Genomic DNA, 27,348 nt, shown 5'->3' on the forward strand with positions numbered 1-27,348 from the left:
TTCCCTCAGCAGACATAGGATAATTTTGGGGTTTTAGCCCTTCTGGTGGTATCTCATAGTTTTCATCCACAATTCCCAGGTGGTTAAAGATGTGAGCCCCTTTTCACGGGCTGTTTGGACAGAGCCTCCTTTGTGACCTGTTCAGGTCTTCTACCTGTGTTTCGTTTGTGGTGTCTGCTTCTGCTGGCTCGCGGCGCGCTCTGCTCTGGGCTCTGTTGGGGACGTGCTCTGCCTGTGTTTGGTTTGTGGGGTCTGTCTTTGCTGGCTTGCGGCGCGCTCTGCTCTGGGCTCTGTTGGGGACGTGCGCTGCCTGTGTTTGGTTTGTGGGGTCTGTCTCTGCTGGCTCGCAGCGCGCTCTGCTCTGGGCTCTGTTGGGGATGTGCTCTGCCTGTGTTTGGTTTGTGGGGTCTGCCTCTGCTGGCTCGCAGCGCGCTCTGCTCTGGGCTTTGTTGGGGACGTGCTCTGCCTATGTCTCCTCCCACTCTGTAGCTTGCTTGTTCTCAGGGGTGTTGATCAATAAACACAAGTGCTTAATGTTCATGAACTCTAGTCTGTTCTTTTCCTTAACAGACACATCATGTCCTGTTTAATATTCCTTTGTCCTACCTCAGTGTCAGGAAAATCCTCTACTAGGAGTCTGATAGACCCATTATTTTTAAATGTTGCATCTGGGTCCATAATCCACATGGAACTGGTTTGTGTATGAGTTGGAGGCAGAGATGACCGATCTATTTTCTTCTTCACACGTCTGTCTCCCTGTCTCAGAACCTGTTGTTAAAATGACTGTCTGCTCCCTGCTGCACCCGGTGGCCCCTTTTGCATAAATTAAATGTCTGCATGTGAGGACTCTGCTTCTGGACCCTCCAGTCAGTTCCACTGTGCACCACCAATGCCACACACCCCTGGTGACACATGTCTAATACGTCTTGATGTCTGGAAGTGTCGGTCCTCTGGCCCTAGTGGCTAGTGTTTACCGTCCCGTATACATTTTAGGATCATTCCCATCAGCCCGGAAATCTCAGCGGGGTTTTGATTTTCCTTGTTACTAAGACGCAGCTGCTCTGTGAGAGACACGCATCCGGTTGAGGAAGGCATGTGTGTAGCAGCTGAGGATGGGGGAGATGGTCCCCCAGTGAGTGCCCCACCCCCCGAAAACATTGAGTGTGCCTCACAAGCAGTGAGCAGTTTTTTGTTACTGCTGTTTTGGTTTTTTGGGCCACACAGCACAGCATGCGGGATCTTATGTTTTTCTTTTTCTCTTTTCTTCTGGACTGTACCGTGCATCCTTTTCTTTTGGATTCAGGTAGCCGTATCCGTGTTCCCCCGAGAGAGCCAGTCGCCTTGGTCCATGTCCTTTGAGTGGCACTTTGGCAGGGCTATTTTCTGACCCTGGCATTCAAATCTTCTGAGACCGTCACATTAGATGATGGTGCTCAGAGCCCAGTAAAGGTCAGAACCATCAGGCTGAACCATCAGAGGAAGCAGCCTCCTGGGTTGTGAAGGCAAGGCTGCCGTGTGATGGGTGAGGCCCAGCCCAGCAGCCGCTCCTCCAGCACTGAGCTCTTCTCTCTCCCCTCCATCCTTCTCTGCTGAGTTTCTCATTCAGATTGTGCTGTATCAAGTGGTTTTCTGGGTTTTAGAGTAAAGATTTGTTGTTGTTCAGTCACTATGTTGTATCCAACTCTTTGCGACCCCATGGACTGTAGCACGCCAGGCTCCTCTCTCCTCCACTGTCTACCAGAGTTTGCTCAAATTCATGTCCATCGAATCAGCAGTGCTTTCTAACTATCTCATCCTCTGCTGTCCCTCTTCTTCTTTTGCCCTCAGCCTTTCCCAGCATCAAGGGCTTTTCCAGTGAGTCGGCTCTTCACAACAGGTGGCTTAAATATTGGAGCTTCATCATCAGTCCTTCCAGTGAATATTTAGGGGTGATTTCCTTTAGGATTGACTGGTTGGATCTCCTTGCAGTCAAAAAAATGACACAATTTCTGAAAACATGGATGGACATCATTGTCCCTGCAGGTTTATCCCTGGGCCCTGGAGTGATGTTATCTTGTGGGCAGAGGAGGGACTTGGGAAGCAAGGGCTCTCCAGCAAAGAGGCTTTCAGAGTCTTTTCCTCACTAGGCCAGTGTTCTCATCAAGGGCTCACCCAGGGTTGGCAGGGGGGTCTCTCTCTCTCTCTTTTTTTAAAATATTCATTTATGTCCTTGGCTGTGTTGGGTCTCAGTTGTGGCACACAGGATCTTCATCACTGCACGCAGACTCTGTAGTTGCAGCGTGCAGGCTCAGTAGTTGGCAGCACATGGGCTCAGTATCTCCGCAGAATATGGGATCTTAGTTCCCCACACAGGGATCAAACCTGTGTTCACCTGCACTGCAAGGCGGGTTCTTAACCACTGGACCACCCAGGGGGTTCTCTGGAGGATGGACAAAGCCCTTGCCGGGCGAGTCTTGAGGGAGGGGCATCATGCAGGCCTGCTCGCGTCCTGGACAAGCCTCAGGGCAGCCCTCTCACTCCAGCGCTGTCTAGACTGACAGTGACAGTAAATGACAGTCACCAGCCACTTGCTGGGTACCTAGTCTAAACTCTTCACACTCGGAGGTGAAAGAGATGAAACTGAGTCAAAGCAGAACACAGTTTTACCTAAAAATGCTCTGAAAGATATGTAATTAACATGGCAGATGATAAAAAGTCTCAGGACCCAGGGTGCCGCCTGGCTGGAATGCAGAGCTGGACAGGGTTGAGGGCAGGCATGCTGTGGGGGGGATGCAGGGGGGCCTGGGAGAGCCTGGCTCAGCTCGGCAGGTTGGACGCCAGCATGGCCAAGAAGATTCAAGTCCAGTTGGGCAGACCCAGCAGGACAGGGTACAGCCGAGTCCCCAAGGGTGCCTTGAGCCGCCAACCCCCTTCCCTCTGGGGTTTGTCATTGAGCCATTGCCCTGGTTTACATGGGGGTATTTGCTTCCAGACGTGGAGGGGCCCAGCCCTCCTGCTAGCACCCCTTCCCTAGCCTGCCTCCTCCCCGGTGGCACTTTCTGATGGCCCCCGCTGGCTGCAGCCGGTGTCGGCCACCCCGGTGTCGGCCACCCCGGTGTCACGGCGGTCCTTGTCCTTCCACAGAGCTACTTCCTCAGTCGTGCCCAGAGCCTGTGTGGCCCTGAGCGCAGTACCGTCCCCGACTCGCTGCGCTGGCTCTGCCATCCCCTGGGCCAGAAGTTCTTCATGGAGCGGAGCTGGTCGGTGAAGTCGGCTGCCAAGGAGAGTCTGTACTGTGCCCAGAGGAACCCAGGTGAGAACATCTTGCCCCCTGGAGGCCCCCGGTGCTGCCCTCAGTGCGTGGAGACACAGAGTGCCTCAGCCGTGAATTCCTTACACTCAGGAGCTCGTGAGCCTGTTGCCAGCGAAGCTGGGTTTGCAGCTTGCCACTGGGCCACTCAGAGCCCGTGGTGCTGGCATCAGTCACCCCACCACACGTCCCAAAGGGTGACTGAGTGCCAGCGGAATCTTGCCCTTGTGCCGGGCGCTCTGGAGACTCAGAGGGTGTCGAGGAGCTGCTCGCTGGCCCTGGTCTCCCGCTCCCGCCGGAAAACAGACAGACATAGACGGAGCAGTTAGGGAACAGGCGACAGACGGTCATCAAGTGCTCAGGGTGGTGGCAGAGACAGGGCTCCGGGCGTCAGGGGGAGAGGCTGGCTGGCTGTCTCCCGGTGTCTGATGGTGATCAGAGTCGACACGCCCGGCCTTGGAGTGGGCGGGAGAGGCCGGTCGGCTTGGCCCAGGCTTGAGCAATCAGTGGCTTTGTGCTGTCCGCACTTTTCCTCTCTCTGAACTGGGAGTGTGGGGAGTCAGGTGTGGTTGGCAGGTTCAGGGTGTGTGTCAAACATTTTGTGAGGAAGGTGGGGTCCACTGTCGTTTCTTCTCAGTAACTCTGTTGGTCACAGTAAGAATGACGGGCGACCCCAGAAAGGAAGGGCAGAAGTAGAAGCCGTCATTCGTCTTGGATGTGTGGCAGGCTGCTCTGTCTACAGCGGAGGCTGCCCCTGGCCCTCATGCCTCCAGTGGCTCTGGTTCTAGGCCTTGTCACCCTAAGTGTCCTGCCTCCCCGTCCTTGTCAAGTTGAAGCCCACACGTCTGTGGTGTGTGAATGAGGGGAAGGGCCTGGTGACACTGTATCTGGGGCTTGCCAGTCGGGGGACTTGGTGACAGGCAGCTGTCATTGCCAAGCATTGCCAGGCCTCTTGTTTAATTGACTCAGCCAGACAACTTCTGGCCACCGGTCTTGTGTGAAGGCTGTTAAGCAGCTGGCTCTTACTCACCCTGTCAGGTAGGAGCCTCGGTGGCCGTCCTCCTGAGCCACGGGAGAAGGGGCAGCCTCTGAGACTTGGGGTGGCTGTCCACCTTCCCAGTTTCTGTTTGCTGACGAGGGTCGTGGCTACCACCTTACTGCTCCCAGCCTTGAATGAAAAGACTGAGCATTATGCTAAGAGAACACAGCACCCCTCACGCACCCCCGCTGGAGCCAGTCCAGAACTCATGTAGTCTTGGACTTGACCACCCTTCCCCCACCCATCCCCAACTTCTGACTGTTCAACGAGCAGTTCTGGGGTTTGGTTGGGGAGGTTCGGCCCCATTCAGAGGGGATATCTATTGCTTGGGTTCCTCCCCCACACCCTGTTTTCTCTGTGGAAACTGGGCTCAGTGAGCCCCACTCACCCCTCTCCTGCTTCCTCCTCCTCTGCAGCCGACCCCGTCGCCCAGGTGCACCAGGCCTTCTGCAGGAGCCTGCTGGAGCGAGCCGTAGAGTCCTTGGTAAAACCTCAGGCCAAGAAGACAGCTGCAGACCTGGAAGAGGAGAGCTGGTATGGGCCTTGGACATGCCCTCCGCCGCCCCTGCCTCAGGCTGCCTCCCTCGGTGGCGCAGATGGGGCTCTGAGATCACCTCCCTTAAGGAAACGAGCCCCAGTGTGGGGGCTGCAGGGAAATCCAGTGACTCTGGTGTTGATGTCTCAGGTCTGGCAACCCCATGCGAGCCCTCTGTGGGCTCAGAGCTGGCTTCTTTGTCTCTTGCTGCCCCACCAAGTATATCACTTCCTTCTTTTCTCCTTTCTACCTATCTCTTCACCAAGTGGAGTCAGTTCTTGGAGCAGGTCGGGGATTAGATTTCTTTTGCTTTGCGCTTTGGCAGGGGGAGGGTGGCCTGTGGAATGGAGCGTGGGAAGCTCAGCAGAAGGCAGACACCTCTGGCCCAGGCATCTTGGGGACCCAGGCCTGTACTGAGAGGTCAGGCAGTGTCTTCTTCTTACGGAGTCAGCGAGCACAGTCTTTCCTTCACAGAGTCAGGCCTGAGAGGCAGACAGGTGCCAGCATCACTCTGGTTCAAGGCCCAGGTCGTGGCAAGAGTGCACCTGGGCAGAGGGGACCTCCTGCCTGGGGTCAGAAAACTTCCGGGCAGAGGGCGCAGCTGAATTGGGTCTTGAAGGGCAAGGGATAAAAGAGCAACCTTGCTTTTCCCACAGAGAGAAGTGTGTCAGGAACAGTGTCAGGGCGGCCTGGGGAGAGCCGGAGTGGTTGGTGGGGGCAGTGCTCGGGATATGCCTGGCCTTGTGGGTCTCAGAGCTGGGGGCTGACCAGCCAAGCTGTGAGTGAGGCCCTTGTGTACATTCTGATGTGCGTGGGACCCTTTCTTTTCTTTCCAGTGAATTCTCCATTGCTCTCGAGTACCTGAAATTACTTAACTCTTTTGTGGACTCTGTGGGGATTGTGAGCCCCCCCTTCTCCAGCAGCTCCGTGCTCAAGTCGGCCCTTGGTAAGTACCTTGCAGGCGGCTCCACAGGCCTCAGGTTGCTTGACTCAGTCCTTCACAGCCCTTGTGTCTTGGGGGCCCAGGGTTGGTTATGAGTCTGCCACTCAAGAACCTTCTCTGGCTCTGAGGTGTGTTTCTGTGGTCCCCACATCGCCCCCACCCACAGTTCCCCTCGCTGGGCTGTGTTTTGGGGACAGGAAATCACAATGCTGCTAGAAATGGGACAATGAGTCAGTCAGTGATGCTGCCCGGGCCCTGGCTGGCTGGGACAGGTCAGGAATGCTCCCAGATGCTCAGAATGGGCAGCAAGTGGTCCAGGCGCCAGGGGCTGGTAGGGGGGACTCACCTTTCAGTACACAGTGGTCCCTGGGGCTGCTCTTGGGTCTGACACTCTCTGCCAGAGAGGCCTTTCATCTGGTGTCCGTACTGCTCCGGCACCCACTTCCTCGGGTTGGCCACACAACTGCCAACTGAACAGGACACACTGCTTCCATCTCTAAACTGTCATCCCAGTGACTACATGAGAGCTGCCGCCTCTCGTGCAGCTGAGGCTGCAGAAGAGGGCACGGAGCTCCTGACGGCTCTTCCCATGGAGGGCAGGATCCCAGAGAAGCAGCCTCCCCATCGTGACCTCTGACCTCATGGCCTGTCTCATTTCCGAGTTGAGGAAACAGCGCGCTCTTAGGCGTTTCACGTGCAGGTTCACTGAGAAAACTAGGCTTCAGAGAGGAAAACACTAGAAAGATTCTGCCTGCACCGTTACTGCACATATTCTGGAAACACTGTTTTTCACAGCTGTTGGAAGTTTGGGTTGTTTGCAGCTTCTTAAAAATAACACCACAGTGAACGTCTTTTTTTTCCCTCTATTTAGGCTCGTTTCTTTATGATGGATTTTCAAAAATGAGATTCCTAGGTTAATAGGAGTGAAAGTTTTTAAGGCTTTTAAGGCAAATTGCCAGACATGTTCTGAGATGGGGCTGGTGGGTGTGAAAGGGCAGCTCACAGGCCCCAGCCCCTCATCGGGAGGGAGAGACAGCACGAACAGGGAGGCTTTAGTTTCCGCAGTGCTCGAGCAGCATTGGGTTCTGTTCGCCTCTAGGCCCAGACGTCGTCTGTCGGTGGTGGACGTCCGCCATCACCATGGCCATCAGCTGGCTCCAGGGAGATGACGCTGCTGTGCGCACTCACTTCACCGAAGTGGAGCGGGTCCCCCAGGCCCTGGAAGTGACAGAGTGCGTAGCCCTCTTTGACCTCTTGCCCGCTTCTCTCCAGGGGAGCCCCCGGTGCCAGCAGGTGCCAGGCTTGCTGGGTTAGTGGGGGAGGGGAGTGGGTCTGCGTGGCCATCAGCGTGAAGGGTCAGGCAGCCTGGGGACTGCACGACAGACCGAGAGATGAAGCAAGGGGCAGGGGCGCCGCGGAGACTCTAGACGTGGCGAGCCGTGTGTGTGTCTGTGTGTGTCACCTGAGCAGCCATCAGTGCTGCTCCCAGGGCTCCTCACACAGGCTGACGGGCAGGGAGAGCCAGTGGCTCCTTCTACTTCAGAAGGTCCCCGTGGAGCCTGGCAGGCCAGCGCTAGCTTGTGAGGCCCGGGGACCCTCTCATGTGCCAGCGCTGAGTCCCATTTCCTCTCGACCACCTTCCACCCCACCAGCTGAATCACTAAAAAGGCCTTTAGCACAAGGCATCACCAGAGAGCTTTTGACATTCCTCTTGGGGACTCATGCCTGCCTCTTGGGGGCGTTTGGCCTGTAGTGGCGGGCAGCCTGCCAACACCCTGGCTGCTTCTGACTGGATCTGAGCGTCCCTGACGTCTTCTGCCACTTGGAGAAATTGTGAAACGCCCCAAGGCAGGAAGGCCTCACTGGGTCTTTCCTCAGAGCCAAGGCTGTCATGTTTCCCGCCAAGCAGGCACTTAACCGGGAGAGCAGGAGGGAGCCGAGGAAAGCAGGTTTAGGCAGCTGCAACACTCCCAATTTCATCTAAGTAACCCCCCTTTCCGGAGAAGGCAATGGCACGCCACTCCAGTATTCTTGCCTAGAAAATCCCATGGATGGAGGAGCCTGGTAGGCTGCAGTCCCTGGGGTCGCTAAGGGTCGGACATGACTGAGCGACTTCACTTTCACTTTTCACTTTCACACATTGGAGAAGGAAATGGCAACCCACTCCAGTGTTCTTGCTTGGAGAATCCCAGGGACAGGGGAGCCTGGTGGGCTTCCGTCTATGGGGTCACACAGAGTCGGACACGACTGAAGTGACTTAGCAGCAGCAGCAGCAGCAGCAACCCCCTTTTAAGCTCTGACCAGTGAACACCCACCCAGGGTGTGTTGTCTCCCAGCTGACGCACGCAAGCAGACTGAGGCCCAGCAGGTAAACCGTCTAAAGTCTTCTCACTTCTAAGAACAAGCCCTGGGGTGCAGCTAAGACCCCTGCAGGCATTCCTTCCCCCAAAATTCAGCCACCCTGGGGCCCCTTTGCTCTTTAGTTATGGTGATGCTGTGGGACCCCCCCAACCCCAGCCTCCCACTCTCTCCCTGATCTACTCCCTGAAATGAGGCTGTTTCTCCAGAGTTGAGCACCCGGCCTGTGCACGTTAGCGAGTGGGTGCAGATAACAGGGCTGATACCGTTCGTCCCCACAGGGAGCGGCGAGTGGTACTGTGGTTTCTGTACAGATGAGGAAACTGAGACGTGGGGTTTTTTTTTTTTCATTTTTTGCTCTTCTGCTTTTTATTGAACTTTTTATGTTGTGTTGGAGTATAGCCAATTAACAATGTTATGACGGTTTCGGGTGAACAACAGAGGGACTCACCCACACACAGACTTGTACCATCCTCCCCCTGAGGCACAGATTGTTTGAATGACTGCCTTGGGTGGCTTCTCAGTGACTGTTGGTGGTGGGCCCACCAACAGTCTCTATGACTGGGGTCTCTGATCCCTTCTCCTTGGTCACATGCCACATTTGGGGGTCTTCTGCACCCCTCCACGATTCCATCATCCACTCAGCAAATGCTTAGCTGAGGGCGTACTTGGTGTTCTAGTTCTAGTCTCTGGGAGGCCGCGGTGAACGAGACAGCAAGTTATGGCCATAAGCACATAGACAACAGCCTGCCCCACTCAGCTTTCTGCTCTGGGAGCCATGGCCTCTGCCGGGGGCCGGTCCTGGCTCTCAGGAAGCAGGCAGCACCTCATGGGGAGGCGTTCCGGGCCAGAGGCAGGTCAGCCTCCAGGAGTTCACACAGCGCCTGGTAAGGGCAGGAGGCTCACAAACCGACAGCCAGTGTCGGGGGAGCATGGGACCTGAGCTAGGGGGCAGCCAGAGGAGGCTTGCAGGGGGCAGGGCAGGAGAAGGCGGACCAGAGGGCCAGCAGGTGAAACAGGTCAGAGGAACAAGTGGGGGATGGTGAGAAAGGGTATTCCAGGCGAAGGCAGCCATGTTAGCGGAGGCAAAGAATGAGAAAGGGAGCAGAGATGAGCTCCGGTTTCCTGGAGCCTGAAGCGGGTCAGAGGCTGAGAAGGGCCTCGTCAGCGCCTGCTCGCCTCCACTCCCCTCACTTCCTCCTGCAGCCACGCTCCCACCTGGATGTCCTCGCACGTGTCAGACACTCTGGGCCTTTGCACCTGCCGCGCCTCTTTCCACAACCCTCCTCCCTAGAAATCCACGCGCCTGCTTCCCTCGGGTTCCTTCTGCACGAGTGTCACCTTTCCCATGAGGCTGTCCCTGGCCGTCCTTTATAAAACGCCACCCACTGGCTCCAGGTGACTTTCCTTCATGGCTCTTGCAGTGCCTGGCTTTACACAGTCAGCATCTAATGTGTTGATCATCCGACTCCCTCACTAGGATGTGAACACTGTGCACATTTCTGGAGTGAAGAGGATGCTTAGGGCCAGGGAGCCTCCCTCACTCAGGGCCGGCATTTCCAGTCTGGAGCTGGGACCTAGAACCATTATGGTGGCCTTTGGTCCTGCACACCCACGTGTCACAGCGGTGTGGGGGCAGCAGTCGCCGGCTTGGGCTCCCCACCTTCATTCTGCGCATACATGCGCTGACCTCTTGCCTCTCACCTCTGTCACCACCCAGGAGCCCCTTGGTGAAGGCCGTCTTCCACACCTGCAGAGCCATGCACGCCTCGCTCTCCGGGAAGGCGGACGGGCAGCAGAGTTCCTTCTGCCACTGCGAGAGGGCCAGTGGCCACTTGTGGAGCAGCCTCAACGTCAGTGGGGCTACCTGTGACCCCGACCTTAACCATGTGAGTGGGGGCATATGGCCCTGGAGGGCGGTGCTCATCTCTGCTGGGACAGAGCATTCTGACCCGCCATGAGCCCACCCGGCCTGTGGGGCTGCCCGAAAGGCAGCCCCTCCCCGAGAGCCTGGCCTGGTGGTCTGGGGGTTTTCCTTTCCGTACTTGGAACCAGCATGTTCCCATCTGGGTCCCGGGTCCTGCAGGCCCTCAGCTCGGTCAGCCCCAGGTGGACCTCGGCTGGCCAGGGCACGCATCTGCTCTGGCCCCCGTGCCTCGCGTGCACACCCTGGAGCGGGTGGCTGTGGTGCATTGTAGTTGCATTGCATGTTCTGGCGGTACCCGTGCAATGTTTCCACAGTGCATCACAGAGGCCTGCCCGGCCCTCGAGAGACTCCCCTGTGCCTTATTAGAGGGACTGTGTCACTGCTGGGGTGCGAGGCAGGGCCGTCCGGGGTCTGGGGCAGGGGAGGGGACGTGTGCACACAGCTGAGGGGGACGTGTCATCTGCTCACCGGGAGGAGCCTGGTTCACTCCAGAAAGGGAGGCAGGAGGTGTGTCCTGAGGGTCAGACTCCGAGGCCCTCACTGGGGTTGGTCTGGCACCTCTGGCTGAGATCGTCCCTGGACCCGGAGCCTGTGGTGAACCCGGGATAACATGCTAGCCCTATAGGACAGGTGTGCCCCCAGCGCCTGAGGCTCGCTCTGGTGGTTCCTCTGGTGGGTCCAGGAGTGTTTGTCTTCATGGAGAACCAGACGAGTTTGAGGAGGAAAGAGGCCGCAGGCACCTGTGTGGGAAAGTGGGCCTGGAAAAAGGGGCCCCCACAGAGGCTAGCGTCCCTCAGAGGGCAGAATTCAGCCCAGGCTGTTACCTCACCTCTCAGAAATGCTACCTTTGGTTGAGGAGAGGGGTCTCATCCATGTTCTCCACCAGTGCTGTCAGCAGCCAAAAAGGCACTGTGCTCGAGGGTCAGGCAACATACAGGTGCGAGGCAGGGTCAGGGCGGGGGGTGGTGTGTGGCGTAGCACCGTGGAGAAGGGGACGCCAGGCTGGATGAGATGAGGAACAGCCTGGAGGCATCCATCGGTGCCTGAGGGCGGCACATGACCCACCTTGAGAAGCACTGTCCCTGGCGCTGAGGGCCCTCGGGAGCTGAGCAACACCAGCATGGGCTGAGGCCAATGCCCTTTGTGACTCTCCTTTGTGACACTGCAGCCCTGTGTGGTGCCCGTTTTGTGGGTGGGGAAACAGGCTCAGAGGCAAGGTCATGTGTCAGGGCCACATAGCTATGGACAGCAAACCCTGAGAGAGCTAGACTGGTGGATCCAAACCCCAGCATTGAGCCGCTCTGCGGGTCTGCTTTCTTGGGTTCCTGTCTCCCCCGCCCACCAGAGAGGCCACTAGGGCCAAACCTGGGCCCCATCCATGGAAGCGAGCCTCTGATTCCTGCTCCTCCATCTCCAGGCTCTGATTCCCCAGCAAGGACAGGGTCTCTAAGCTAGCCATGGCCTCCCGGAGGGGGGAGGGGCTCCCGGAGGGGGGAGGGGCTCCCGGAGGGGGGAGGGGCTCCCGGAGGGGGGAGGGGCTCCCGGAGGGGGGAGGGGCCTGCGACTTAATGTCAGAACCGCCTGGGTTTTATTCCTCCCTCCCTAGTGTCTCCTCCATGAGGTGCTGCCCCTCTCTGAGCCTTGGCTTCCTGACCCGCTCAGTGGAAGAGCAGATTTCCGTACAGGGGCTGTGGGAAGGACTAGATGTCATGAGCTGAAGCTCTCCCTGGCGGTTCTCTTGCTCCCTGATTTTCTGGGGCTCCCCTTTAATCCCAGAGCTGCCAGGTGTCTGGTTGGGGAAGACCTGGTGCGTGCAGGAACCCCTGACCTGGTAACCGGCCACTCACCTTCTCCTTCCTCATGGCCCACCACACAGGTGGTCCAGCTGCTGACCTGTGACCTGCTCCTGTCGCTGCGGACAGCACTGTGGCAGAAGCAGGCTGGAGCCAGCCAGGCCCTGGGGGAGACCTACCATGCGTCGGGTGCCGAGCTGGCTGGCTTCCAGCGGGACCTGGGCAGCCTGCGCAGGCTGGCACACAGCTTCCGCCCAGCCTACCGCAAGGTAAGGCCCAGCCTGCTGCCGGGGAAGGTGGATCGAGGCGCCAGAACCCAGCCCAGCTCCGGCGTGGGGTCGTGGAGTCGGCTGACCTGTCAGGCCCTGGGCTGGGTGCCGTTCATCCTTTTGTTTGGCTCATGGTGTGTGTGCCCAGCCCTGGAACGTGGCGGTGAGCAGTCCACACGGCACAGACAGGACAGCAGAGGTCTCGCCTTATCGGTTAACACTCGGGAGCGAGAAGGGGCTCCTAGTCTGTGTGAGGACAGTGGGAAGGCCACGAGGGAGCATTGCTAGGTTTTCATAGTGGGTGTCAGAATCCCCTAGAGTTGTATTTAATGCTTTTTCTGGGCCACTGGGGCTTGAGTTCTATGCTTGAGAACTCTCCACGTACCATCCCCTTGGCAATGAGGGCAGTTGTATAACCCACTTAGTGGACTCAATTTGTTCCCATGTTTACCTTTATTGCTAATTAAGAGTAATACAACTCAACATATTTTCCCTGAATTGTTTTCTAAAAATTCAAGTGAGAAAGCCAGTGTTGGGGTGGGGAAGGGCTGTATTTGGAAACGTGCAAAAAAGAAGGGCTTGGGGTGCAGCTGCCCTCACTCTCGAGTGCTCTGGGACCCTCACGGGGTTGCACTGTGGCCCCTGTGTGCAGCGAGCCAGGACAGATACTGCAGATGAAAATACAGTCATGTGAGAACCATCCCCTTCACAGTGGAAAAGAGGAAGTGCGCCCAGGGGCGGCGGCCGCCTCACAGGCCTCCTCAGAAAACATCCCACGTGCCTCTCCCTTCCCCGCCTCCACCCTGGCCTTCTAGGACAGCGCCACCCTCCTCACACCCTGATGTGTTCGGGTGTAAAAGAAACTTAGAGACCTAGGGAGACCCTTTCTACCCTCCCCCGCACCCCTGTTGGTGACTCATGTTGACAGAAGAGCTGCAGGTCTTCCTCCTGGAGACCTTCCGAACTCTGAAGAGGAGACCCTTTCTGAAGAAACCAAAGGACACAGGCCTGTGAGCCGCCTCGAGCCGTCCCCCTGCCTCTTTCCCGTCCCCGCCTCTCCTCTGTCCTGTTTTCGGGCTGGAGGCAGCCTCCAGCATCGTGCGGGTCCCCACGCCTCCGTGTCCTCACACCCCGGAGTGCGTGTCAGTGCTCTCCGGCACCGTCAGCGGAGGTGGCCTTTAGCTTCTCTCTCAGCCCCACCAGCTGGCCTGTGCTCTTCCCCTTTCCTGCTGGGTGTGTGTCCGGGGTCAGAGTGAGGACGGGAGAGGTTGTTTTCAAGGGGTGAGCGGGGCAGGGTGTCGTGGAGAAGAGAAGGTGTGGTCAGGGGGCAGACTCAATGCTGCAGGGAGGGATGCCCCCAGGGACACAGACGATGAGGACACCGGGCTTGTGTCCCCGGGCCCACCAGGTGTTCCTGCATGAAGCCACCGTGCGCCTGATGGCCGGAGCCAGCCCCACCCGCACCCACCAGCTGCTGGAGCACAGCCTGCGACGGCGCACGGCTCAGAATGCCAAGCACGGTGAGCCCCCAGCACCGGTGCCTGGGTGGGCCCACTCAGGGAGGGGAGGGCAACCCAAGGCTTGATTTGGTGGGTGGCCAGGGAGGGTCCGTGAGGCGTTGTGGGGTGGACTGTCGGGTTGTTGTGGGTCCAGCCTCTCCAGAGTGAGAAGGGGATTGTGCGGGGTGTTGTCCCAGCGCAGGAGCTGGGGCCCCACTGATGGGCCCCATCTCAGCCTGGTCACAGGATGATAGCCAGAGTAATGTGTGTGGCGCCCGCCAGGGTCAGCTCATCTGTCTGTTGAGCTGAACCTCCCTTGCTTGGGGGCTCGGGACTTAGATATAAGTTCTCACCGAGCCCGGGGATAGCACCTGCATTGTAGCAGCCTCTCAGCGGGTATGTGTGTCTCCTGGTTCCCACAGGAGAGGCGGATGCCTGGCCCGGGCAGCGAGAGCGGGCCACTGCCATCCTCCTGGCCTGCCGTCACCTCCCCCTTTCCTTCCTGTCTTCCCCGGGCCAGCGGGCCGTGCTGCTGGCCGAGGCCGCCCGCACCCTGGAGAAGGTGGGCGACCGGCGCTCATGCAACGACTGCCAGCAGATGATTGTCAAGCTGGGGGGCGGCACCGCCATTGCAGCCTCCTGACCACGGGGCTCTGCCCACCTCGGCTGCCGCCTCCCTCCGTCACTCCCCAGCTCCCTCCGTCTCTGAGCCGCTCCCTCCGCCATCTCTCCCTCCTCTCTCTGTCGCTCCCTCCTCTCTCTGTCGCTCCCTCTTTGTCTCTCAGTCTCTGCCACCTCCTCTGTCTTTTGTGTCTCTCTCCTCTTTCCTGTGGGAGCTGAGGGATGAACCTTGGCTTCAGAGCGGTCACCTGCAGAAGCTTCTGGACCACCTCGGGTTAACGGGCCCCTGGGAGCTGCGGCGGAGATAGGCCTCCCGCCTGGGCCCCACTGGGCATGAGCAGGGGAAGACAGGGCGGGTAGGAAATGGGGGTTCCCTGACTTGAAAGTGGCAGGGGGAACTCCCAAGCTGCCCAGTCCCACCGCCAGCCCTCCCAAGACACTCTCTCCTCTGAAAATGTCCCCACTCCCTTTTCCTGCTTCCTTGTTTTTTTTTTTAATCATGCTTTCCCTCCAGGGGACATAGGTCTCTGGGCACCATACGCTCCACCCGTGGCACTGTGCCCAGCACGCCCCCCTTTTATATGAATGTTTTTATATCCGTGTGCTTGGGGTTGCCGTGATGCAAGGCTGAGTTGCTGTGGCATCTTTATTTCTCTCCCCGGGTCCACGTCCCCTCCCCTGTACCTGACAAAGCGAGTTCGTTGTTTTCTCTTCATTACACAGGACAGCCAGGGGAGGAGCGAGCCCAGCCCTGGGGAGGTGGGTGGGAGGCAGGGGGCAGGTTTGGGGATGGGTGAAATCGTGTTGGCATTATTTTTTAATTTTTTTAAAAAATAAACGGTCTTATTTAATTGTCCTGTTCCTTCCCACTCCCCCACCCCCTGGGATGTCAGCCCAGACTCGGGGTAGGTCCCCGGGGGGCTGGGAGAGATAAAGCCACCCACCAGGACTGAGGACCAGGGGCCTTCGTGGGTTCTCCGCTCTCTCGGGCTCCCTCCCACCCCAACTCCTACCTCCACAGTCTATTTTTATCCCTATTCTTAACCTGAAAATAAGCCAGGCTGGCAGGGACCAGACCCCAACCCATCCCCAGACAAGCCCCTTTTTGAGGTGGGCACAGTGTTGCCTAATGTGGGCACTAGGATCGAAGCCCCCTTCCTTGAGGGGTGTCCTGTGAGGAAGAGTGGCCCCGCTTTTCTGGATGCCTGGGCTTGGCGTCTCCCTGAGGCCATTTCTCCAGGGGCCTGAGGGCTGCCTGGCACCCAGGGCCTGCGGGGAGGCCCGGGTGCTGCCCTCCTCCCTCCCTGGGCCTCTCACCCCCTTGGCTGGTTGGGGCAGAAAGTGGGCAGGGGCCCCCGCACCGACTGAGGGGACATGCAGCAAGGGCTCCCCTCATGCCGAGAGCAGGCTTCAGCTGTAAGCGTGGACCTCATCCACTTCTCTTCTGCCCCCACCTTAATTTATGGCCCCTGCCCCCTGGGTGAGCCAGCCTTTGTGTCATGTGTATATACTGTGCCTTTTCTCATTATGGTTTCAGGGTGGGAGGGGTGGGTTTTTCACTGAAAAGCGGGCTATGCCTGTGGCTTCCTTGATGTGGAATCGTTCACTGTATCCTGAATGTAGGTTACTGAATAAACAGATTGGTACCACCCAGCGTGAAGCGTGTGGGGTCTGTGGGGTGAACAGACAGGTGGCTGCGTGGCTTGGCCTCCAGTGGGTCTAGAACCAGGGGCCGCCTCTCCCCGTCTGCCAAGAGGTCCTAGGGGCTTCAGGCTGACATACCTTCCTTGCCTACCCATGCTCCTGGCCCCATCCTCCCAGCACCCGCTGTCTGGCTCACACTTCAGGGCTGGGACAGACCTGGGCAAAACAGGGTGGTGGTGGTGGTGTTGCTGGGGTCAGAGGTCACCATATGCAGGACACAAAGCTGGCTGCTTAGCAGACGACACCAGTTCTTTGGGATTTGGGGTGCTAAGCCCTCCTGGGTTCACCCTTGAGAAGGCTCTCCCCGGTTGGGTTTCCGCATCTCCCTGGAGGCAGAGAGCTTCTGAGATGTGGCCTGCAGGCCACATCCGAGTCCAGCTCCTGTGCTTCCCAGCTGGGTCCCCTTGGAGGTGCGGATGGCAGGGGTGGGGGGCATCCCTTCGGCCTCCACATGCCTGTGTGCAGCCAGCCAGCCCCTGCCTGTGATGGCCTGCTGGCCAGCATGCACTACCTGGTGCACACGAAGTGCCAGTTTGTGGAGCGGGCCCATGAGGCTGGGGAGGGGCCAGGCCACAAGGAGTGCGGGGGCCGTGTGGGCAGGCGGGTCAGCAAGGCCTGTGGGGGCCGAAGTGCGTGGTCCATAACCTGGCCCCCGGCTAAGAAATGGGCCAGGGCCCTTGAGCTGTCTAAGCTACTCCCTTCTCTGAAGGACATACAGCAGGCCACTGTCCCTGGGGTCAGAACAGCCTGTGGGGGTGAGGGGTGGGGGGTCGCGGGAGGCCACTGTAGCTGGTCCTTGTCCACAGTCACTACAGCAGCATTTCCAGTGGAGGCCTGGCCCCCTGGGATGGAGATCCAGGGCCCTTGGAACTGAAGGAGCAACGAGGTCACGCCCACTTCCCAGCCCAGCCTCTCCAGGGCCTGTGTCACCAGGGTGGGTGGCTGGCTGTGGGTGTCTGATGTGTGCCCAGGAACCCGATTCTTTTGTGAGTCTCTACAGGATCCGTGACTCAGCACCCACCCCCCTCCCTCAGCTCTGTACAGCTGCAGGATTGTCTTGGGGTACCCCACCCACACCCTGGGTTGAGGGTGTGAGAGCCACCTTCCCTGTGAGCCATGGGGGTCTCCATTGCAGGCATAGCCATGGACCCTGGGCTCTGTTCTGACCTGGGGCTTCTGGGCCTTGGTCTTAAAAGAACATTAGAAAGGGCAAGGTGGACCCTCCTATGGGTGAAGAGCTGGAGGGTTTGGGGGGCCTCAGGGCAGCCCAGCCAGCAGGAGGAAGGCCGGAGACGCTGGGAGCAGGGGCCCCTCTGCCAACACACACTGCCATTCCACCCCCAGATCCACAGTGCCGGCAGAATACGAAAGAGTTCTAAACTACCGTCAGTTGGGTGACCTTGGCAAGGACCTCAGTTTCCTCATCTATCCAGCCACATGCCCATGGGGCTTTCGTGAGGACTAATCAGAAGAAATAGCAAATGGCAGCTATTGTTACTAAAACAGTATACTGTGCCTAAGATATCCAGTGAGGGGCATAACCCAGCCCTCAACCTCCCACCAGTGCCTGGCACAGGGGAACTTGATGCACATAGGGTGTTGGCAGTGCCCTGGGCCACAGCCAGGAAAAGAGGGGAGAGCTGGCAGTGCCAAGCCTGATGGGGGGACAAGCACCCTGGTGGGGGCACTGCCAAGGCTCTGGGTTCAGCAGCCCCATCCCCGTTTCCCCCAGAGCAGCCACTGGGAGCAGGCTCCCCCATCCTGAGTACCAGCTGTCTCCCGGCCCACTGCCCATGCCCATCAGGGGGTTGGCCCCAGGCCAAGCTGGCCAAGTGGCCTGCAGCCCAGGGGCCGGCCCAGGGCCAGACAATGTCAATGAGGATCAGCCAGGCTCAGCCAAGTCAAGCGGGTGACTGGCTGGAGGGGCTCTCCTCCGTTCAGGGTCATGGACCCTCGGGGGCCCACCAGCTCTCTCCCCTGTGCCAGCCTCCAAGATGGCTGGGGCCTAGCTGCCCCCTCTCCATGGCTCCTCCTGGTGTGGACATTCCGGCTGGCTTTCAGCCCTGACCACCCTCTCCAGCTACTTCTCCCCGGCTCCCAGAGCGCTTTCCCCCGGGCTCTCAGTCCTCTGCTCTTGCACATGCTGTGCCCTCTGCTGGCACTGCCGTCTGTCCAGTCAATGACCAACACCTCCACCATCAGTGCCTCTCAGAGCCAAGCTGGGGCCCCTTTATTCTCAGGGATGGGAGTCACAGAAGAGGGTTTATTTACACTAGGAGCCGCCAGGACAGAACCACTGGCCTTACCCAGTGCGCCTCAGCCCTGCAAGGCTCCTCCTGGTCCAGTCAGGGCAGGCAGAAGGGCTGGAGTTCAAGGCTGGCACCCCTCCTTCCGCGGCCTGGCGCCCCCACACCCGTCAGGCCCCGTGGCAAGTCCCCCTGGCAGACGAGGGCTCCCGGCGCTGCAACGCCTCGAGAGCATCGGCAGCCCCTTCTTCACACGGTGACCTCAGCTTTGCTGTTGGTGCTCAGGTGCCGGGGTCCGCGGCCGGCGCTGCCGTAAAGGCCAGGAGCCTGCTGGCTGAAGGCCTCGGGCAGCTTCTCCACGCTGAATTGGCTCCGGGGCGCGTGGCCCGGCCGTCGCGGCGCGGGAGAGGCGTGAACCGCCAGGTGGCCGCGGGCTGCGGGCCGGACGGGGCGGCCGGCGGTCCAGGCCTTGTAGTGGCCCGATGGGGTGGAGCCGGCGGGGGGCGCGTAGCCCGGAGGGGCCCAGGGGCAGGCGTCGAGCAGCTCAGGCAAGTCCTCGGGGGGCCTCCGGGCTCGCGCCGGGAGGGTCAGCGGGGCGGGTTCCGTGGCAGGAAAACGCTGGTAGAAGTCCGGCGTGGAGGCCTCTGCGGGGACAGAGAGCCGTGAGTCGGGGGCGGGGCCAGATCTCAGGGGCAGGGTCAGACCTCAAGGCGTGGCCAGGTCCCGGGGGCGGGGCCTCAGCGCCTCGGGTCTCAGACCCACCCGGGAAGGGTACAAGCTACGCCCCCGGCTCCAGATTCGGCTACCCGGCCCCAGACCCGCGGCCTGATCAGAGAGGGGTGTGGTGCAGCCGAGGCGGGGGAGCCGATCGGCGAGGGGGCGATGCGGACGTTGGCTGGTGCGCCGGGAACTGTAGAACTGGGACGCCGAGCCTCGCAATCCAGAGGCGCTTGCACCTCCGGGGGTGCAGTGGGCCCAGCGCTCCCCGCACAAACCCGGCCTCTCACCTGCGGCTTTGAGCGCGGCTGCCTTGAGGGTGGCGTACTTAGCGAAGTCGGGCTGCAGGGTCACGTTGCCGCCGCCCTGCAGCCGGGGGGCGCGCGGGGGCCCCGCAGTCACCGAACCCAGGGGCACGTTGTTGGGGCGTTTCTTGTCTGGAAGGAGGAGATGAGACTCGACCCGCTGACCGGAAGACATCCCGCACCTCTTTGCAGCCCACTCCCCGAGGGCAATTAATGAGCACTTGTGAGATGATTTAGGAACTTATTCCTCCTTTGTCACCTGACGACAGAATCTCCAGTACCTCGGACAGGGCCTGGCTCAGAATAAACGTGAATAATAGCAGCTAGCCCTGAGGGGGTGCTCATCTAACGGATGACTGGCCAGCTTGTTCGATTGGAGCCTGGTGCTGGGGCCCAGGATCGGCTTCTCCCAGACAGGAAGAGAATGTTTGAGGATTGGAACCCATAGTGGGGGGAGGGGAGGTGCCGTCAAGCCTGCGTCGCCTGCAGGAGTCCAAGAGGGAGGCACCAGCCTGAAGCAAAAGGCCCAGGAGAGGCCACAGACGCAGACCAGTCAGACCCCAGGGCTCTGAGCCAGAGTCTAGGATCAGGCAGACCCAGAGTCTGAACTGGGCATCCCTGAATCTGGACTCTTCTTTCACAGAGTTCTAGAGGCTGGAGGTTGCAGGACCCTGGAAGGGACCCTGTCCACCACGAGGAGCTGACTAGTTGCCTCACAGAGGCGGGCAGTTCACTTCCATCTGGGAAAACAGCTCACAGCCTCAGCGCCCGGGCCCCCTGCCCCCAGACCGTCCTCACAAGAAGGCTCTGTGCTGTGGATCAACAAAGGCCCGGCCTCACCTGTGCTGTTGTGGGGGGAGCCACGGGGAAGGCCATCACCCATCTGCACCTGGATACAGCTACCCAGAGGTGGGCCCAGAGGTGGAGGCAGTGGCTCCTGGGGGCCGGGCTGCTTCAGGAGTTCCGTCAGCGTCCTGTGGGGAAAGGGTGGTGACAGGCAGCCTGTTTCCCCGTCAGCCAGGTCTGGCCCATCAGAGGCAGCCCCCTCCATGACTTCTCACTGTGTGGCTCTGGGCAGCTCTTTCAACCCTTCTGGCCTCCCCTCTCCCCGGTGATTAACCCCAAATATCTAGTTTCCCCTCCCAGACATGACCTGTAGCCCCAACATGGCCAACTCTCAGAGCAGGTCAGGAAACTAAGGGGATCACATGTAACTCGGGCCACCTTATTTTCGAAAGGCTCTCCTCCTCCCCTTTCTGGAGTCTACTCCCCAAGACCCTCCATGTTGAGCCCCCTCTCTCAACACAAGCATCAGAGCATCTCTGGCTCCTGGACTTTGTGCCACTCCTTCTCCGTCTCCTCTGGGAAAACTCCTACTCATTCTTCAAAGCCCACCAGAATCCTTCCTCTACCAGGAAGCCTTTTTTTTTTACCTGCCTACCTTCCTCCCCTCTTGCTGCAGGGGTTTCTGCTGTGTTCCGGGACTTAGCTGCCAGCACAAGCAGGGAGGATGGACAGTGTGGAAAGGAGGAGCCAGGAGACCCTGCAGTGCCAGCCCCGCACCAAAGGCTGTGTGACCTTGGGTACCAGGACACCCAGCCCCCACCCAGCTGTGACAGGATCTGACTGAGCCTTCAACACAGACAGCCAAACCCAGCCTTCAGCCCAGCTGCCTTCAGAGTCCAGAACCCATGATTTTCTCCTCGCTGGGGCCTCAAATGACTGATTCATTCTGAAGCACACTGGAGATGGGACACCTGGGATGGGCGCAGTTTGGGGGCAATGTGGCAGGAGCTGAAGGTCTCCTAGCGCCTGCCCGAGCTGATCCGCGTTCCTGGCTCACTCCTTGGCTGCTCACCCCTGTGGTCTCATCTCTGAGCGCCCACCAGCCAGCTCTCCTAAACACCTGAGCGATTTTCATGCCTCTGAGCCTTTGCACAAACTTTCTCCAGAGACAGACTCAGACTCCCCACCAAGCCGTCTGAGAAGCCTTCCCTGACCAGCAAGCTCAACAAAGCAGAATTAAGGGGAGGAGGGCAGGGACTCAGAACACACCCACACACAAGCTCCAGCTTTCCCCAAATAAGAAATGGAGTCAGGGCACATAGGAGCCTAAAGCCCAGACAGAAAAAGGCACCGGCCCACGCAACACAGCACATCAGGGGTGGCCCGGCTCTTCCTGAAGCATCACTCGACCTGCTGCCTGGTCGCCTTGAGGATAAAGTGGGTTCCGGTGAATGTGTCCCTAGGCTGCCGCAGCCACTACCCTCCACTATCATGGCCCCCAGTTCCTGTTGCCCCGCTTGGATCAAGGGGCAAGGACAGGCCCTGTCCGCTCCCCCTCAGCCAGCTCCAGGAGGCTCCAAGCTTAGGAGGCCCAGGCCTTGCTCCTGAAACATCCAGCGCCCAGGGTGAGAGGCACCACATGGCACACAGCACAGCAGCTGAGGCCAGGGTTCCAGTCCCGGCTCCGGCCTACAGTTGCCTTAGAGCAGATGGGCTGGGTGGTCTGGAGGGTGAGGGGTCCCATAGAGTGCCAAAGAAGCCCTCCTGCGCCTGAGGGAAGTCTACTAGTGGGGAAGCATTAACACCTAGCCCACCCAGGCATGGGGGCCTCTCTCCACAATCACTTCTAAGTACCAGCCTGTCGCACACCATGTCAGCAGCCCACACACCCAAGGGAGCTGGGCCTGGATGAGCCAGTGAGGAGGGCACAGGCCCCAGGACATGGGGGTGACTGGGGGCATGTGAGTGTGTGTTGGGGTATGGGGCGTGGGTGAGGGTTTCAGGGTTGGGACACCGAATCTCAGAGTCCCTTTCTCAGCTGAGGTAGGGAACCTGGGTCCTGTGACCCCCACTTAACACAAAATTCAGAACTCAGCACCTGTCCAGACCGCAGCCAAAACGAATCGCTCCCAATTCGGATCCCCGTCTACCCAAGGGGCACCGAGTGGGGTGAGATGGGGAGGTCTTTTAGAAACACGAGGGGAATGAGGTCAGCCCTGAGTCACAGCTTTGGGGTGGGGTGGGGGAGTGGGGAGGGAAGCAGGAGGGAAGAGAGCCAGGGAGCCACAGAAAATGTCCCTTCCCTGGGGACCTGAGATGCCCAGCGCTACATCAGTGCACGCCCCCTACCCCAGCGCTAGTTGGGCTCGGGCCCCAGGCCCCATCCCCTAGGCACGGGTTTTGTGCCCTCTGTCGGGCGACCTGCCCTCCCCCCAACTCCGGAGGAGGCGGGAGCCGCGGGGGAAGGCAGCTCAGCACCCAGCTCCCGCCGGAAGGTCAAGGGGAGACGGAGCGGTATCGGCTGTCTCCCTCCGTGAAGGGGGGATGGGGGGAGAAACAGACCTGGAGACAGTCAGGAGCGGGGAGGCAAAACCTGAAGGAGGGGGGCTGTTGAGAGGACCGGAGGTTCCAGAGGGTCAGGAAGAACGAAGGACCGCGAGGGGGAGCCCACCCGGCAGGCTGGCAGTGCAGGGGGTTAGGAGGGGCTCCCGGGCCCCGGCCGCGGGCCGCGCGCGCTCACCTGGTCACGGTGCGCCGCGCGCGCGGGCTGTGCGCCCTCTCCAGGCCCAGGCGCGCCCCGATGCCGGCTAGCACCAGCAGCGCGGCGACGCCGCACACCGCGTAGACGGCCGTGTGGCTGCGTTCGCGGCCCGGGTCCCGGGGCGCGGCGGCGTCGCGGGCGCGCGCGGGCGGCCGGCCAGTCTGCACCCAGGCCGGCGTGTCGTAGTTGGAGCAGCGGCTCTGGTCCAGGCGCCGCGGCCCGTCGTGGCAGCAGAAGCGGTAGCCGCACGTGCCGCAGCAGAAGTTGTAGGCGCCCGAGCTGCAGTTGAAGGGCGGGTCCCACTGGCCCATCACGTCGTAGTAGCCGCGGCAGCGGTCGCCCCCGGCTGGGGCCGCAGTGCCGGGAGCCGCCGGCTCCTGCGCCTCGGGGGCCCCCGCGCGGCCCGACGGCGGCCGCGCCAGCAGCAGCGCCAGCCCGAGCCCGAGCCCGAGCCCGAGCCCCGGCGGCCCGCGGCGTCCGCGCAGTCCCCGCGCACCGGCCCGCTCCATCGGGCCCGCGCCTTCGGCTACAGCTCCCGGCGCATGGCGGCACGCCGCGGCTCCGTCCCGCCGCGCTCCGGGCCCGCTGGTCCGCGCCCGCTGGGATCGCGCCCGCCTCGCCGCCCTGCCGCTGTCTCCTGGAGGACACCGCCTCTGTCGTCAGCCTCCCGCGAGGACCCCAGGCCCTGGGCCGGGGTTCGGTCTGGGCCTCGCGGGGCCGCGTCTCCGGTGGGCGCGGACTCTTCGGAGGCTCACCTCGGGCCCGAGCCGGCCAGTCGGCGCCCTGGGACTGCTCCCGCCCCGGGCCGGGCGGCGGGTCGTCGCCGGCGCGCGGTCCCGGCCCGGCGGGTGTGCGGGTCCCGGGCCAGCGGGGGCGGCGGGCCGCCGGATTCCGCTGCCTTCCCGCCGCCCGCTCCGCGCTGCCCGCGCTCTGGCTGCGGCTCCGGCTCCGCGCGGGCTCGGGCGGGCGGGGGAGGGAGGGAGCGGGGGAAGGAGGGCAGGCGGGAGGGAGGCAGGGCCGGGGGAGGAGCGCGGCCGCGGCGGCGGGAGGGCGGCGGCGCGGCGGGCCCCGCACCGGCGGAGCGCCCCGCCGAGACCCTCCCCGAAGGCCCGCCGCGAGCGGTCCTCGGAACGGGCGCTCCAGGGCGCTCAGCCCAAGGCTCTCGGGACTGTTCCTTCGGACACTAGGCCCGCCGCGGGAGCGCTTGTGTTTACAGGTGCGGGGACGGAAGGGACCAGGCAGCCCTGGCGGGTCGCTGTTGTCCCCCATCCTCCCCGTGCTCTCCGTCAGTTCCGATCCAGACACAATTGTGGCTTGAGGTAGGGCCATTCCCTTCTGCGCGCCTCGATGTTCTGGCTGTTAAATGGGAAGGAAACTTCCAGCAGAGCCGCAGCAGAGAGCCAAGTTTAGGTCCCCTCCAGGCCGCCTCGGGTTCAGTGTTAACCCTGGGACACGAACCTGGGTCCCAGAACGTCCTGGACGTTGGGCTGGGGTCCTGCGGTGACCACACGCCTATGAGCGATGGACATGGCCTAGTCCGGAGCTTCCTGGAGAGAAAGAGAGGAGATTGTTTTCCCTGCAGGGACTCCGCTTGGGGCAGAGCCCTTTTCAGACCCTGTGCCCTGGTCCCCACTGGACCCTCAGGCCCTTTCCGAAGCCCTGGGGTAGGGGTAGGGGCCGGGGAGGGAACCTACTTAAAGCGCTACTCAGTTAGGATTTTGAAGTTGGTTTTAACTGCAGAATGTGATCCGAGCAACCCAGGTGAGGTGCCTTGCTTTTCCCTGCCTCAGTTTCTCATTTTAGCATCAGGAACTGCCTCTTCTGGCGGGGAGGGGTCAATATGGGGCCTCCCACTGTCTAGATGAGAGTATGAGGAGGGCACCGGCTGCGTGGGCCAGTTTCCTGGCGTCCCCACAGTACAGACTTCTGCCACATCTGCTGAATGAATGAAGTGACTCTAGCCTCTGGTTCCAGATGAAGAATTTGGACTCCTTGGGTCCTTCCTGCTCCCCTTGCATCCTGTCTTCACTCAGTAACTGGGATCAGCTTATAAAAATGGAGGAGTTGGAGGCAGGAAGGAGGCAGATTTACATTTAAAGGAGGATCAGGTTTTCTGTTGATGAGATGAGGGGCTGACAGGCTAATTTCAGGGCTAAGAGAGGAAGGAGGGTGACCTCCTTACAAAGCCCTCCCCCATTCCTTATGCCCTGGCCAAAAACAGACTGCTCCTCTCACCTCCACCCACAAACATGCTTTGGATCCAGCCCAGAAGACCCTACCCTACAAAAAGGCTTTATTACAATTTTAGAGAAAAAAGAAAATAGATGAACAAAGGGATAAAATGAAATTGCCTTAGTCCCATTACCAGGGAAAACTGATGCTTTACGAACTGCTTTGTAACTGGTTTTTCATTTACTTTTTGCTGTCAAACTTTCAGTATATTATTCTGCTTTAGAACTTTATATTTTCTGGTGCATCCTTTGCTGCTTCCTTAGCTGGTATTCCTAGAAATGGAATCCATGGCACAGACTGTCTAGTCTGTATCAATGCCCCCAGCGCACACTGCCAAGCAGCCCTCTGGGTCACTGAGTCTCGGAGGGTGGCTGCTTCTCCCCTCTTTCCCACCCTATTGCTGGGCACTAGGTTTCAAGAGGCTTGTCACTGCTCCCTGGGACTGTGACCTCTTCCCGGGTAACATGACCCTGTTGGACCCAGAGCAAGTCTTCCAATGCTCTGCTTCTCCCTGGGCCCCTCTCCTGACCCTACTCTCTTGGCATCATTGGATGCTCTGCCCAGCTTCCACCCCAAATTGACTGCAATCAGGATATATGTCTCCGTTTATCCAATGAAGGAGCTGGATTCCAGGCACCCTCCTACCATCCCCCCAAGGGACTGATGTCCAACCTCCAACTCCTCCCCACATCCATGGCTTCCTCCCCATCTCATTCTGGTTCAGTGGTCAGCCAGGAACCATAGATGCCCACATCTACTGGGTCCATGCCAGGCACTCAATGCCCTCTCCATGAGAACACTCAGCCTTGGGGTGGGGGATGACACGAAGAGAGCAAATGCGAAGAGAGACCGCAGCTGACTGGCTGAGCCCTGGGGTCCGACCATCCACTCAGCTGACACTGTCCCCCAGGTGCCCAGCCACGTGCTGGGCAAGGGGATCTAGAGATGGAGTAGTCCAGTTAAGGGAGGACCCCTTTGTCCAAGCTGCCCTCCCTGGACCCTGGGATCTCTCTCCATGACAAGGCACCAGAGCACCGGCCCCTCGTCTCCACTGTCCGCCTGTATCACCAGAAGTCATCCATTGATCCAGGCTTAAAATAACCCCTGGCATCTGCAGCAGGCCCCACGGGGCGGGCAGAGAAGTCGAGTCTCTGTTCATGAAGGGCACCTGCCCTGCCCCCAGCTCTGAAAGCTGGGATCTGGAGTGTGTGGGTATCTGAGTGTGCTCGAGAACATGAGTGAGAGTGTACAAGTCTGGGGCTGGCACGGCTGTGAGGGCCTTCACTGCATGTGGGCGTGTGGGCATGTGTGTGTGGCAGTGTGAGTGTGCCTGTGCACAGCCCTCCCTGCTGAGTCCTCCCCTGGTGCCCAGGTCTGGCTGGACAGGGCTCAGGGTCCCGAGAGGAGAGATCAGAGACGTACTCAGAGTCTGGATTCTAGGTGGTAGGTAACCAGTCTGCCTAGCCTTCCTAGAGAGAAACTCAAGACCCTGGGATGAGGAATGACTTGTGGTGACTGGTACACAGCCTGGAAGGGCCGGAGTCTGGCCTGGAACCCGCACTGTGTGCCCCAAACCTACCTTCTGACCAGTTCAGTCCAGAGAAAGCAGCTGGAGGCCCCCGGCCCAGAGGCCTGGCAGCACTCCCAATGCCTAACACCTAGCACATCAACTCCTCCATGACCTCCTGGGCCCTCCCACAGGTTGTTTCTTCCTGGAATGCCTTTCTAGCCTCTGACACTGAGAACTCCTATCTATTCTTCACTTTGGATCCAGACTAATGTGAGTTGGAATTCCAGCTCTAATAAGACCGATCAACATTTCTGGGCCTCAGTTTTCTCATCTGCAAGATGGGCTGCTAGCTCTTCTTCCACAGGGCTGCAGGGAGGGGCCAAAGGGTCTCCGGTTGAAAAACATCGGAACCTGCAGCCTTTTGGGAGCTCCCACTACAGCTGCGCTAAGAAGACGGTGATTCCACCGTGGGTGCCCTCTGTGAGTCATTGCCAAGCCCATCTTGCTCCCACTTCGTCTATGGTGGACAGTTACCCAAGAAGCAGACATTGCAGGGGGCATGGATTCCCGGCTAGTGCAGATGCCGAAGAAAGTACGTTGGGGGGAAGGTCTGCAGGGGAGGACCCGAGGCTCCTTTGTCTCCCTGAGAGGCAGTTCGTGACTCAGGCTCCAGCTGCCTGTGGGAGGGAAGGGACGCGCCCGGGCTCCAGAGGTCGCGAGGGAGCGGGGTGGGGCTGGGGGTTGGGAGGTGGGGGCTGGGGCTGGGTACTGGAACTCAGCTTCCTTTCTCAAACCCGCGTGCACGCAACCAAGG

General features: G+C 59.9%; 2 protein-coding genes across 3 annotated transcripts in view; one reads left to right on the forward strand and one right to left on the reverse strand.

Moving 5' to 3' along the window:
• Positions 1 to 15,927, forward strand: part of SREBF2 (sterol regulatory element binding transcription factor 2) — a 60,647-nt gene extending 44,720 nt beyond the window's left edge. The window contains exons 12-19 of the mRNA XM_055394260.2: positions 3,124 to 3,292; positions 4,745 to 4,862; positions 5,700 to 5,809; positions 6,906 to 7,038; positions 9,885 to 10,053; positions 11,968 to 12,153; positions 13,562 to 13,673; positions 14,075 to 15,927. Coding sequence (XP_055250235.1) covers positions 3,124 to 3,292; positions 4,745 to 4,862; positions 5,700 to 5,809; positions 6,906 to 7,038; positions 9,885 to 10,053; positions 11,968 to 12,153; positions 13,562 to 13,673; positions 14,075 to 14,295 — 1,218 coding nt within the window. The 3' untranslated portion in view covers positions 14,296 to 15,927. The remainder of the gene's footprint in view (positions 1 to 3,123; positions 3,293 to 4,744; positions 4,863 to 5,699; positions 5,810 to 6,905; positions 7,039 to 9,884; positions 10,054 to 11,967; positions 12,154 to 13,561; positions 13,674 to 14,074) is intronic.
• Positions 15,928 to 18,170: 2,243 nt separating this feature from the next.
• SHISA8 (shisa family member 8) lies at positions 18,171 to 24,136 on the reverse strand. Of its 2 annotated transcripts, XM_055395662.2 has the most exons (4): positions 22,772 to 23,444; positions 20,086 to 20,219; positions 19,231 to 19,377; positions 18,171 to 18,867 (listed from the first exon to the last, which is right to left on the reverse strand). In XM_055395662.2, the coding sequence occupies exons 1-4, from the start codon at positions 23,299 to 23,301 to the stop codon at positions 18,473 to 18,475; spliced, it is 1,206 nt and encodes a 401-aa protein (XP_055251637.2). In that variant the 5' UTR covers positions 23,302 to 23,444; the 3' UTR covers positions 18,171 to 18,472. The 2 variants fall into 2 exon arrangements, 1 of the variants encoding a protein (XP_055251637.2); XR_016037721.1 differs by lacking the exon at positions 18,171 to 18,867 and having other exon boundaries at positions 19,241 to 19,377; positions 22,772 to 24,136.
• Between the last annotated feature and the right edge of the window lie 3,212 nt (positions 24,137 to 27,348).

The sequence above is a fragment of the Moschus berezovskii genome, chromosome 6, assembly GCF_049115385.1.
Source record: "Moschus berezovskii isolate FMDL1 chromosome 6, NW_MosBer_1.0, whole genome shotgun sequence".
Taxonomy (NCBI): Eukaryota; Metazoa; Chordata; class Mammalia; order Artiodactyla; family Moschidae; genus Moschus; species Moschus berezovskii.